The sequence below is a fragment of the Echinops telfairi genome, unplaced genomic scaffold, assembly GCF_000313985.2.
Source record: "Echinops telfairi isolate 266 unplaced genomic scaffold, ASM31398v2 ScPeMD7_2291;HRSCAF=2852, whole genome shotgun sequence".
Taxonomy (NCBI): domain Eukaryota; kingdom Metazoa; phylum Chordata; class Mammalia; order Afrosoricida; family Tenrecidae; genus Echinops; species Echinops telfairi.
The window spans coordinates 35,722,773-35,737,175 of NW_022106189.1; the positions used below are offsets into that span (position 1 = coordinate 35,722,773).

The 14,403-nt window shown below is 42.3% G+C and overlaps 1 protein-coding gene across 1 annotated transcript in view; it reads left to right on the top strand.

The window, feature by feature from the left end:
* The window catches only part of HYDIN (HYDIN axonemal central pair apparatus protein), a 402,419-nt gene that overhangs the window by 215,033 nt on the left and 172,983 nt on the right, over window positions 1-14,403 (top strand). The window contains exons 20-22 of the mRNA XM_045293924.1: window positions 1,304-1,542; window positions 8,444-8,690; window positions 10,243-10,386. Of these exons, the coding sequence (XP_045149859.1) occupies window positions 1,304-1,542; window positions 8,444-8,690; window positions 10,243-10,386 (630 nt within the window). The remainder of the gene's footprint in view (window positions 1-1,303; window positions 1,543-8,443; window positions 8,691-10,242; window positions 10,387-14,403) is intronic.

Below are 14,403 nucleotides of genomic sequence, written 5' to 3' on the forward strand. Positions count from 1 at the left end.
AAGGACTCATGAGGGAGGGGGGAGCGGGGAGGGAGGGGGAAAATGAAGACCTAATGCCGGGGGCTTAAGTGGAGAGCAAATGTTTTGAGAATGATGAGGGTAATGAATGTACAAATGTGCTTTACACAACTGATGTATGTCTGGATTATGATAAGAGTTGTATGAGCCCCTAATAAAATGATTTTTAAAAAAAAGAAAATAGCAAACACAGGGAGGAACTGGGCTAAGTTATGGTACACTGAACGATTTACAATGGATGAGTTGACAACAAAATGTGTATAAATGTTGAATGTAAAACTGATCATCTACTCTGTAAACCTTCACCTAATTCACAGTAAAAAGTTTAAAAATATGAAAAGGGGGAAAAAACTAAAAGTAAATATAGAAAAATATATTTCTATTTATAAATACAGAAAATTTCTACATATAGAAAATGTTTTTCTTTATAATAGCTTCATCAAGATTATTCACATACCATGAAATTTACCCCTTTAACATGTAAAATTCAGTGAGTGGTTTTAGTATATTCACAAAACTGTGCAAACATTACTGCTATCTAATGCCAGAGTATTTCCAACATCCCAGAAAGGAATCCTGCGTCTGTTAGCAGTTGGTCCTAATTCTGCTTTATCCCCATCTCCTGGCAACCACTAATCTACTTTTGTCCCTATGGGTTTGTCTATTCTGAATAATTCACATAAAGAATAATTCTCATACAGATGTGAATTTTTGTGTGTATCTTCTTTCCTACCATGTTTTCAAGGCTCATCCATATATAAACATGCACTAATAATCAGTTTCATCTTATTGCTGAAGAATGAAATTCTATTGATTATTATGAAATAATAGAAGTCAGGCTGACTTCTCTTATTTATTAATGAAAGCTTCCTACAATTACTATAGCATCATAGAATCTCTGAGTTTGAAAAACGTTTCCCTTGAAATTTCCAGATTACAGAAAGGACATTGTACCTTCTGTTGGTACATCAGCATTTTGAGATGAGAGCAAACAATGAGTATAAGCTTGTTATATAACTGGGCTTGTCATCTTGGGGCAAGAGGTGAAGAAATTCTCACAGAACGTTCAAAAGTAGAATCACAGGCATGTTCTTCAGTATCAGATTGCTTTTTGAGAAACAGAAAAAGTCAACAAACAGCCAGCTGCTTTGACATAAAAAAAAAAAATTTTTGTCTCTGATGTTGGCTTCCTCCATGCCAGCCATTTGAAGTACAGTGGGCTTTGACCTGTGCAGAATGCAAAACCAACATTGTCTCACTGTTGACTCATAGCCTTGTATTGCAGGCACGCAAAAATTCGCTTTGGACCGTCGAGCCCACTAACGGCACCATCCCTCCGGAATCAGAGGTTCAGCTGGTGGTGACGGCCAACCTGGATGACACAGTGCTATTCAAAGACACGGTCATCTTGGACATCAAAAACAGCAGCACCTACCGGATTCAAGTCCAGGCTTCAGGAATTGGTTCCACCATTGTTTCAGATAAACCCTTTGCTCCCGAACTCAATTTGGGAGCATATTTCAGGTAAAATGAATACAGATAGCACACATGTTGCATAAGCTGAGCATCATCTCCACTTTAGAAAAGTATTTTTTTTCTTTTTTTTAATTTATTTTTCTTTCCGTGAGAGAGTGAGTGAGAGAGTGAGTGAATGAGTGAGACAGTGAGTGAGTGAGAGAGTGAGTCAGTGAATGAGAGTGAGTGAGAGAATGAGTCAGAAAAGTATTTTTTAAGGCAATAGAACAATCACGGTAATCTCTCCCCTTCCCCATTCTCACTTCCCCCCATCCTTTCTCAATCAGCCACAAAAAGTAGTTTCGTCGGTGTAGCTTGGTTACATTCTCCAAGCTCTATCTCTCTTCTCAAGAGAGAGAGATGGTGTGAAGTCCACTTATATTGACTTCTCTGTGACAAAATTAGCATATATCTCAACTTTAATGTGCCCTCTTTGATTCCAATACACTGGACTCTCTTCACCATGCACATAGGAAAAACACATAGTGGTAACTGAAGTAAAAGGTACCTGAGCCCACTGCAGTCTTGTCAGTGCTCACTCACAAGAACCTTATAGGATAGACTAGAACTGCCTCACACACAGAAGCAGACCGGGACAAGAGTGGTTGGCGGGCTCAAACCACTAACCTTTTGGTTAGCACCATAGCATTTAACCACTGCTCCACCAGGAAGTATATACCCCCCAGAACTAAAACTCACTGCCATCAAATTGATACCGACCCAGAGCGACCCTGCAGGACAGGGTAGAACTGCCCCTAGAGTTCCCAAGACTGTATAGCTCCTTATGGGGATAGAAAGCTCCATGGAAGGCAAAAGTGTAGTGCAAATGTATCTTGTCAGGCATTGCAAAATCAGTCGGGTTCTTGGTATTTTGTCCTCTGCTTGCCTCCCCACAGTAGCACCACAGAAATGAGATGATTGCAGTTAGCTTTAACTGGTTACCCAGGAAAAGATAGAAAGTCTAAATATTTAAATAAAAGGTACCACAGTATAGACAATCTAAATTCGGATGGAAAAGTGTATCCATTTTGAGTGCACAGGGTGGAGGAAATGTATAGGGTCTTGTGGTTCCTCAGAAGAATGTAGTACTGACACACAGGCCCGGTGAGGTGTGCCCAGTCAATGCAAGACTGTAAACATCTCAAATGGGTATGAGCCCCTAATAAGATGATAAAAAATAAATTAATTAACTGAAAAAAAACAAAAGGTGCTCCTGCCTTTTGGTCTAAGTCTGAAGCTTCAGCTGGAGGCCCTGCTCTTGGAACCGTTGACGGATGATAGTTCGGCCTCCCGCCCAGATTCTACCCATGCCTCCTTTCCTCTGCACCATGTCTGAAACATGGACCTTGACATTTAAAAAGCCGATAGATAATGAAATAACAGGCAAGTCAGATAGTCTAATCAAATATTGCTCAGAGAAGTCTTTACAGTGTTTTTGTCAACTAGGTTAAAAATCATCCTCTGCCTCTCTATGGGCCACACATTAGAGCATTTTGTCATTGCAAACTAGTGCTTCTATTTAAAGTTATAAATATAGGGAGCAATATACTCAATTCTCCTTAATCTACAAAGAGTGTCAAATAGCTCCAGAGAATATTCTGGCACTTGCCTATAGTTGGAGAGTTAGCTGTTTTGTAGGACTGTAGAAGCAAACGTTGCTTTTAGTTGCCAGATTCCCTCTACCTAAACAGTCATTACCCTTCTTGACATACAGCAGTCTGCAAGAACTCATCAACAGCAGGGCACAGCAAAGTCTCCTTACTGCCGATGTCACGAATAAAGTTTTATTAGAGCACCGCCATGCCCATCTGTTAACACACTGTCTGAGGCTGTTCTCATGCTACAAGAGCAGAGTTGAGCAGCTGAGATGGGACCATGTGTCCCACAGAGTCTAAACTACTTATTACTTGAGACTGAAAAGAGAAAGTTTGCCAACCCTCGTCTAAAGGAATACCCATATAACACCCAGTCTGATTGCATATTGTTGGGCAACTTTCAGATTATTCAAAGATTCACTTTCTTCATTTATAAAATGAGAAGAAATGTAAAATGCTATTACTGGTTGTTGTGATATTGAATGATGTCTCTGCCTAATTTATAAGCAGTAGATATTATTTCTTATCACTCTCCCATCCCCCAAACCTACTTTAAACCATGAGGTCAAATTGCTGCATGAATGTCCTTCAATGAGTATGCCCTTTGGGACACATATTTAGATAGAAAGGCTGACAACTGACAAGTGCTCCTGCTAATTATTTTTTGATGCTTTAATTACTTACTAGACATAATGTCATCTCCTAAAGAAGGACAGATGGAATTGAAATATTGAAGCCTACTAAAATGAAAAGACACAAACCAAAGGCAGTCCTGAGATAAGTTTTATCCCTCTAAAAAAAAAAGTAAGCCTTTATCATATGGGAGAAAGATGAGGCTATCTGCCCTCAGTAACCCTACATAGGGTCGCTGTGAGTCAGAATCAACTCAATCGCACTAATTTGAGTTTACATCAGTACATACATGTGTGTATGTGTTCTTACACATACACACATGTATGTAAACACACAAGGAAACTTAAAATTTTTCATGGAAAATTCCGTCATCATTTCACTGTTCCAATAACTTTTTGGAGCCCCTTTGTAAATATACATACGAGTGTGTGTGTGTGTGTGTGTGTGTGTGTCTGCCCCCACAAAAAAACAACCACCGGAATTGTGCTGGATGGATCAGAGCTTTTGCAGTATACATTTCCCGCTAGGCAAGCAAGGAGCAATTCGCTTTGAGTTAGTGCACCCAGTGGTGTTGCCTGGGAATGTTCTCTATGGTCACAGTGAATTTTTTCGTAAAAGCAGTTTCATTCAAGCCTTGGTTTTTTGTGATGGCCAATTTAAGAGAACAGCGTGCAGCTGTGAACAACAAAATTTCACATCACAACAGGAAACAAAATCCTGTTTTGGAAAAATGCCACAGAAACTGTTGTGATGTTAGACACAGCTTACAAGGACGGTCCTATGGGAAAAACTCAAGGGTACGAGTTGTTTTCTCGTTTCAAAAGAGGTAAAATGTCTATTGATGACAAGCCTCATTCTGGATATCCATCAACTTCCTGAAAGGATGAAAATGTCAATTCATAGTGCATTTGGAGTTTGTTCCACCAGGTCAGATTGTTAATCAAGCTTTCTATGTAGAGAATTTGAAAAGATGTGTGACAATGTGCGACAAAAAACGCCTGACTTATGGCAGATGGGGGACTGGTTTTGCCACCAAGACAACACACCTGCTCACATAGCCATCTCAGTGAGCCAATTTTTGGCAAAAAACAGCATTCCTCTCTTGCCCCACATACCTGACTCACCTGATCTCGCTTCGTGTGACTTCTTTTTGTTTCCATAATGAAGAGGGACATGAAAGGACACTGATTTGGCAATGTAGAAGAGGTGGGAAAAAAGCAAACAGAGGAGGTGCTGTCAGCCATCCAAATAGATGATTTGAAAAATGTTTCAAGAATGGAGTAGCAGATTTGACAAATGTATTAATTGTAGTATTAAGTAAATGTCTTAAGTATATTAAAAGAGAATACTTTGAAGGGGATAAGGTTATTAGGTAAAAAATTTAAATAGTTTTTTGGGAAAAAAGTCCAATTTGGGGGGCGGGTACCCCCTTGTGTAGCTCTATCCCAAATAAATGAAAACGTGTGAATCTTCCCTGAGGTCCTAATAGCGCTTCCTGGTAGAGCTAAGCTCTGGATAAGCAGGGACTGATCTATATTGTTTCATGTCTAAAGGGCCAAGCAGTTTTGTAGTGGAGGTGATTCTGACACGGCTACACTGTACAGCAGAGTGCCACAGAACAAAACACCACACTGTGCGGCAGTGTGCCACAGAACAAAACACCACACTGTGTACCACAGAACAAAACACCACGCTGTACAGCAGTGTGCCACAGAACAAAACACCACGCTGTACGGCAGTGTGCCACAGAACAAAACACCACACTGTACGGCAGTGTGCCACAGAACAAAACAACACGCTGTACAGCAGTGTGCCACAGAACAAAACACCACACTGTACAGCAGTGTGCCACAGAACAAAACACCACACTGTGCAGCAGTGTGCCACAGAACAAAACACCACACTGTACAGCAGTGTGCCACAGAACAAAACACCACACTGTACAGCAGTGTGCCACAGAACAAAACAACACGCTGTGCAGCAGTGTGCCACAGAACAAAACACCACACTGTGCGGCAGTGTACCACAGAACAAAACACCACACTGTACAGCAGTGTGCCACAGAACAAAACACTAGTTGGTCCTGCACCATCTGTAGTGTTGTTGCTGTGTTTGAGCCCATTGTTCAAGCCACCGTGTCCGTTCATCCGAGGGTGTTTCTCTTTTTCACTCACCCTCTAAGGAGTACGATGCCCTTCTCCAGGGACTTGTCCCTCCCAATAACATGTCCACGTATGCAAGACGAATTCTCACCAACTTTGCTTCTAAATTCAGATTCTGGCTCTTTAGAAAATGACGAACTTGTTGGTCTGACAGTCCGTGGTGTAGTCGATATTCCTCACCATCTGCGTAATTCAAATGCTTCAATTCTTTGGTCGTCTTTATTCATTGTCCAGCTATCAAATACACAGGAAGCCACTGGAAATACCATGGCTTGGCTCAGGGACACCTTAGTCCTCACAAGGATCTCTTTGCTCTTTAACATTATACAGAGGTTTATGTGAGACAGATCTGCCCAGGACAATACTTCACTTGATTTCGTGAGTGCTGGTTGTACGGCCATTGATTGTGGATCTACGTAAGAGGAAATACTTGACAACTTTAATCTTTTCTTTGTTTATCATGATGTTGGTTAGTGGTCCAATTGTGGGGATTTTTTTATTCTTTACGTTGAGTTGTAATCCACACTGGAGGCTGCATCTTAGTCTTTGATCTTCAACAAGTAGTGCCTCAAGTCCTTTTCGCTTCAGGCAAGTGAAGTTGTGCCATCTGCATAGCACGGGCTGTTAATAAGCCTTCTTCCGATCCTGATGCCTCGTTCTCCATCTAGTCCAGCTTCTCGGCTTATTTGCTAAGCTTACAGACTGAATAAGTATGGTCAAAGACTAGTGCCCTGATGCACATCACCCTGATTATAAATCATGCAGTTATTCTCTGTTCTATTTAAACAACTGCTTCGTGGTCTATGTACAGTTCCATATGAGTATAATGAACTGTTCTGGAATTCCTATTTGTTATGATTCACCAAGTTGATTGCCTTTGGATAGTCATTAAAACAAAGGAAACGTCTTTCTGGTCCTGTCAGCTTTCAGCTAATAACCTTTTGGTTTCAGGAGTGCTTGCCCTTATTCACGTCCTCTTGTAATCCTAACTTGAAGGTCTGGCAGTTCTGTATTGATGTGCTGCTGAAACTAGTTTTAAATTCTCTTTAGGAAAACTTTACTTGTGTTTGAGAGTAATGACATTATTTGGTGATTTTTGTATCCTGTTGAATCACCTTTCATTGGGACAGCACACATATGGATCTCTATAAGCTAGTCAGATTATAGAAGTTGCTTTTGAAAAATCATCCATTCGTTCACCTTTGGCATTAGTGGTTGATGCATAAATTTGAATGTTAGTCATATCAACTGGTCTTCCTTGTAGCTGTGTGAGTATTATCCTGTCACCGAGAGCATTGTGCTTCAGGACCAATCTTGAAATGTTCTTTTTGCCACTTAATGTGTGATGCTGTTCCTCTCCGACTTGTTCCCTGGCAGAGAAAGCTATATGATTGTGTGACTCAAAATGGCCTCTGCCAGTTCATTTCTACCCGCTAATGCCTCGAATATCAATCTTCAATGTTCTACTTCATTTTTAACTGCTTCCAATATTTTTAGATTCCTCCTTAATACATTCCACCTTCCAGTTAATAAATGTGCACAGCTGTTTGTTCTCATATTGAGTCATTCTGCATTAGCAAAAGAAGATCCCAAATATTTTACTCCATCCATGTCATAGTTTGAATACCTTCCCACCTAAAGGGCTCACTCCATTGTTAATATTCTGTTGTAATCACAGGTTTTCGCCGGCCAAGCATTTTAGCAGTGGATCACTGGGTCCTTCTTCCTAAACTGACTTAGTCTGGAAGCACCACTGCCATCTGCACACCATCAAGAATCCTGGTGCTGTTTTAAATACCCGTGGCACAACTTCTAGCATCACAGCAATGTGCAAGCCACAATAGTGCAGCAAACTGACAGACAAGTGGTAGGCCAGACAATTAGGAGGCCTTTAATGACTATGTCTGGAGTAGACATTTAAATGAATGAAGTGCTAGCACCTTCAGAGCACATTAGTCTGAGAAAAGTGGTCAATGAGATGGCCTCCCAGCTCTTTACAACCTTCTCGCTCTCCGTAAGGCTTAGAAAGTAGGTACTGTTTCTCTTTTTCTTTTTAAATCCCCTTAGATGGAGCCCAGCACAAGACATTACACTCAGCCGGCAGGTTTCGTCACCATAACTTGGCATTTTATTTTCCAGTCGATCTTTTGCTGCCCATTGATTCTTCCTAGCTGTTTCTCATGAAGTCGTTTTCACATGAATAGTGTCTGTATGCCTCGTCCACCTTCTGGGAAAGGCCAAGAATGGATTAGGCAGTTTTCCCGCAGCCTTTGGCTGGTGATGGCAAGTCTGGGACCAACCCAGGTCCCGGTGTCTATTGACTCCATGCGTGAATGCTATTTGGCTTCCTTGTGGTGCTTATTCCCCATAGTCAGGATCTATTTTCTAACGTTTTTGAAAGGTAATGATTTATTTCTTTGTCCACTCTAAATAATTTTAAATGAACGATTTCTAAGGGTGTATAGCGGAATAGAACATCCCTAAATTGGATTTTCTAAACACCTGCCTCTTCTTTCCCAGCCTGGATCCCTTTTATTACCGCTTCAAGTTGGCCAATAGGGGTCGCCGGGTCCAAAAGCTGTTCTGGATGAACTACAGTTTTCTTGACACAAGTGACAAGAAGGACTTGAAGAAGGGCTGTGGTGATGGACAGCTCAATGCCAGTGACTACAATAGCCCTGTGTTTCAGATCCACCCCGTCAGGATGGAATTGTACCCGGGCCAGATAATCAATGTAATACTCGAAGGCTATTCTGATACTCCCAGGGTAAGAGACAGACTTTCAGAAGCTATTTTTCTCCTAAATAAATCTTTGCTGTAGATATTTCTTTTTTTTTTAAATCAATTTATTGGGGCTCATAAAATTCATCACAATACGTAGATCAATTGTGTAAAGCACATCTATACATTTGTTGCCCTCATCATTCCCAAAATTCGCTTGCCTCTTGGGTTCCCGGAATCAGCTCATTTTCCTTTTTTCCCCCCTCCCCACTGTAGATATTTCTTAAGAGAGTCCTTTGACATTTATCTGAGGAAAGGCTGTGTTATCTCAAGGATTTCAGACAGCACTGAGTTACCATGACAGCACCTATTGCTTTCAAGGTTCAGCTCTGCTCAATTTGCAGTGTTTCTATAGCTACCAGGAACCCAACCTTAAAGTAGCACTTAGAGCAGTTCTCATCGCCAGGGTCACCAGGGACCAACCAATAAGTCTCTGATGAAGGAAGCTCCAGTTTTCAGCCAAAGCCGTGATGCTAATTATGCTCCTGCGTGTGTCATCACACAAGGAGGTGACCCTAAACTTCCTCCTCCTGAAATAGAAGCTTCTTATCTCCCAGTAGATCAGATGGGAAATCTGGTCCATTACTTACCTCCCCTAGGGTTATAGATTCCAGTTAATTCCATTTGTCTTATTTCTTCACAGAACATTTCTAGGTAAAACATAGCCCTCTGTGCATAAAGAAGAAGAAAAGTTATGTCTCACTTTGGAGCACATGATATGCTCTTTGTATCTGTTATTCAGAGATGCTGCCGACACTGAGTATTTCCCATGTGCCAGATACCGTGCTGGGCACCAGGGATGTAAAGATGCATCTATGCAACTCCTGAGCTCAAGAAACTTGCAGCCTTTAGGAAGAACACAAGTACACAAGGTCCAACAATATTTTTAAAGACATTAAATATGAACTTCTGGGGCAATACATTTAGTTAAAGTTTTGTTTAAGAATGTCCCTGAATGTACTTTCAAATTATTCTACATAATTGAGAAGAGACTTAAATACATTGACATCAGAAACTGTTGCTCGCTCCTCAACAGTAGCTAAGCTGTTCATGATGTTTCCTTTGGGGCCTGCCTGTGTTATAGAAATCTAGGCTTGTTAGGTCCAAAGTAAATTAATTCTATGGCACAAGTTTTAGATAGACATAAAAAAATGAAGGCAAACTTTTCAGCCAGCTTCTTGAGAAGTCATAAAAGCACTGTAAGAACTTTGAAGGACTCCATCCTCTTTGCTCATCACTGTTATGTATGAATTGCTCCTAACACTATTATGTACATATGCTCCTTCCTGATGCATAATAGACGCTCTATAGATACTGGGAGAACTGAATGCAAGTTGATTTGCCCTAAGGGGCTGTAAGAAGTAAACATGGGACGCACCAAGGACATAATTAACCAATCAGACTTTAATTGTATGGCAGAGGCAGACCCCTGAAATGCATCATTCTGCAAAGCATACTCTTCTCAGTACCCAAGCGGGTAGTTTTGAATCAAGGTGCTCTCCGTAGGTCATTCAGTTGCTGGTCTACTTTGTCTGCAGGTCGTCAAAGAGAAGCTGGTGTGCCATGCCATCATCGGGGCACAGCGGGGAAAGAATCTGGTGATGATTGTGAACGTCATCTGTGAATTCATAGCTCCCCTTATCCAGCTCTCCACCAAAGAGCTCATCTACCGACTAGAGAAGGTCAGTAGAGTCAGTAACCGGGAGGCCTGGGTGGCTCGACAGAGGGTCAGCACGCTTGTTAGGTTTTATTCTGAAGCCAAGTTAACAGGTAGCCTGTTACACTCATTCTCCACCCAATGTTTTTGGGGGATTTTTTTAAAGATCATTTTATTGGGGGCTCTTACAGCTTTTATAACAATCCATATACATCAATTGTATCGAGCATTTTTGTATATATGTTGCCATCATTATTTTCTAAATATTCACATTCTGTTTGAGCCCTTGGTATCAGCCCCTCTTTTTACCCTCCCCTCCCCACCTCCCACCCTGTGACCCCTTGATAAATTATAAATTATTATTCATTTCATATCTGACACCGACCGCTGTCTCCTTTCCCCCATGGTTTCTTCTCCCTTTCTCTCCCGACCTTCCCCCTATCCTCCTGGTATTGCTACTCCCATTTCTGTTCCCAGGGGGCTTATCTGACCTGGATTCTGTGTGTCCTTAGCTCTTATCTGTACCTGTGCACATGCTCCGGCCTAACCCGCAGTGAAAGGCAGGACTGGGGTCATGATAGTGGTGGGTGAGGAAACTTCAAGGAACCAGAAGAATAGTGTGTGTTTCATTGGTGCTATACATCACCCTGGTTGACTCTTCCCCTCCTTGCGACCCTTCTGTGAGGGGATGTCCCATTGTGTACAGATGCCACCCAATGTTTTTAATGCTTCCAAGGCCAGTACACACTAAATTAATAATTGTGAACCTAAACCTACAATCCTTTGAAATGGAAATGTCTATGGAAATTCTACTTCCATTACTTCCAGTGTGTAAGACCAAAGTGAAGGGTGCTCTAGTGCACTGCAGATGCATTTCAGTCAGTTATTCAACTCTAAGTGCAATAAGCAACAAAGTATGAAAAAGGTTGGACCAAAATTACCGATCATTATAACAATCAGAATAACTGCCATTTATTGATTACTGTGCGTTAGGCATTAAACCAAGTTCATTGTTCCCATGATACAGTTACGGAAACAAATGCCAAGTCAAGTTATCATGTAGATCAACCTAAACTTTCTGCACTCTGTTCTTGGTCTACTCCTCACTACGGCCCTTAAGGCCAAGTAATTGGTGAGGCAGGGAAGAGGGAGAGTGTTAGGGAAGAGGGAGAGGGGTAGGGAAGAGAGAGAGGGGCAGGAAAGAGGGAGAGCAGCAGGGAAGAGGGAGAGGGGGAGGGAAGAGGGAGAGCAGTAGGGAAGAGGCGGGGAAGAGATCACAATTGGGCTCAACCTACTTACTATTAGGCAGGCTTCCAATCATAGACTTATTCATCATTTGCACAAACATGGATGGAAAATCTCTTCTAAGCCAGGCACCATGCTGGAGCTGAAAATTGAGTTAGACACATGTGGTCAAAGCTAAGAGACTAGGCAAGGTCATAGATTATAGGGAAATTACTAAATCTTAATTGTTTAAATTGCAATCGTGTTGATGCTTAGAATTGGTGGAAGGGGCTACGCATTATTTTTTCAATGCACTCAGTGACAGCCCCTTTGCGTATATGTTTTCATACATTGGCCAGCACAGCCTTGATGGTATGCAGCTCTTGCACAGCTGCCTTAAGATGTGCCTCAAGTTGAGACTTGAAGGGAAAATGGAAGTTCGTGTGGTAACAAGGGAGGGGCCTGGGCTGGAAGGACCTGGGTTAGGAAGCAGCACGGTGAACATGCAGAACTGGAAGGCCACCTTGGACAGAGGACAGTGAGCGGGTCCAAGAATAGCATGAAGTTGGTCTGAAGAGGTAGGTCGGGGCCGGTGTGTGTGGCAGACCTGTGAGGCATGTTCTAGACTGTGTTTTTTTTCCTCTGGTTGACTCTTGGCAGGGCTTCAGGGAGGAGAGTGAGTGCCTGGGGAAGACCTATTAAGACCTACGCCAAGACAGGCGAATAGACAAGTGAGGAGGGTAGACAGGGAGAAAGTAGGCGTGGCAGTGACAGGATGGTAAGCAGAAGACCTGTGCCAAGAACGCCCTCTGTGACTTCGTGCTGCCGTCCTAAAGCTTGCGTTACACTGTTTTCTTAGATTCTCGCCCCTTCTCACTGTCATCAGGAGCACACATTTATTGACAACAGCTTCTCATGATTTGGTGGTGTCATTTTTTCTGCGAATCTAGCTATTTTGAGAAAATTCAGTGACTGTGATGAATAGCTTTTTTGTATTTCATACAAGATAGTATAATATGTATTCAATAATGCAGCTTGGTTTCTTCTTAGGATACTTTTTTTAGCGCATAAACATTCACAAAAATGTATGTAACCTTCCCCCTTTTTTCACTTTAAACCCTTATGACTATTCTAAAAGAAAATGATATTCTTGTTTAACTGCCTCCCGTTTCTTTTTATCACTAGACTAAAATGGGAAAATATTTTACTGTCAGTCCCTTCTTGTTGAATTTTTTTAAGTGCATACAACCCCTCTGGTTATTTGTTATCCTCCTGCCCAAGTATCAGACGTTTGAAATCCCTCCTGCTTACCGTTGTTGCTGTTGTGTATTGCCAAGTCGATGGTAATTCGTAGCGACCCTCAAGGACCATGTGGGACTGCCCCACAGCATTGCCTGCCCTTGTGTGTTTTCCTTGTCTGCTTCCTGCTCACAATGAACCTGCACCAGGGACACTGAAGAAATGCAGCTTCAGTTCTCAGCATGTGCACCAGACCTGACAGAACTGGCTGTCCAGATTTAATTGTTCAAAACCCCCAATTATCTACCCTGTCTCCTTGTTTGCGCCTCAAGGCGGTGTGTCGGAGTTTTATTGCATTAGAATATAATGATTCCAACCCTGCTGAAGGAAAGAATTTCTCAATAGCCTGGCCCAGATTTGATCTACTTCATAACTGTTGCACCATTCATAAGCCACAGAGATGAAGCCACATCTTTGTGGAATTGCAAAGGTCAGTTGGAACTGGCAACATTTGCTTCATGATGTTCCAGCCACAAATTCTATTCTGCTGATACTTGGGGAGACAAACAACCCGGATGGAAGCAGGTTGTCTTAAAATAGAACGGGTTCTCTCATCACTAACCTCTGAGTGGCCTCGTGCCCAAACCAGCCAAGTGTAGCTCCTTCACTTCCAAAGTTACCTGCAGTATCACGGCAGCCTTCAGGGAAGGTCGCCGGGTGCCACTTGGCCAGCCCAGTGCAGCTTATTATCTTGTAGGCACAAGAGCTGCTTCGTCCCTCAAGCTGTGGTATGTAGTCAGCAAATGGACAGAGTGTCAGGCGTCTCCATCACCATGGGGGAGAGAGGCCAGTGAAGGCTGCCCTCTCGCCAACCCCTAAGATAACTTCAGGAGGCAGGAGGTGCTCCCAAAGCCAGGGGTCCCAGAATATAGAGTGGGAAGAAGACTTGGGGCGAAGAACCTGAAGACAGAGTTGGATCCGCATACCGAGTCAGGTGGCTCCCGCTGAAATAGGAGCCCAGAGAAAAAGCAAACCCAAAGTGGGCAGTTTGGGAACAACAGCAAAGGACGGGCCAGCTCACTGAAACTAGGAATGACTGGAGGGAGGGTCGCATTAGAGGCTGGACATTGATTGAGGCTTCCGGTCACATCCTACTGATAGTAGAATCTCCACCTCCAAGGGCAGATAAGAAATCATGTGGCTCCCAATATCAAAATGAGAAAATCCCAATCTAACTAGAAACTTCTGGTGCAAGATCCATTTCTTTTTTTTTTTTTTTAATCATTTTATTAGAGGCTCATACAACTCTTATCACAACCCATACATACATCAATTGTATAAAGCACATCTGTACATTCGTTGCCCTCGTCATTCTCAAAACATTTGCTCTCCACTTAAGCCCCTGACATCAGCTCCTCATTTTTCCCCTCCCTCCCCTCTCCCTCATGAACCCTTGATAATTTATGTTATTATTTTGTCATATCTTGCACTGTCCAACATCTCCCTTCACCCACTTTCCTGTTGTCTGTCCCCCAGGGAGGAGGTTATATGTAGATCCTTGTAATTGGTTCCCCCTTTC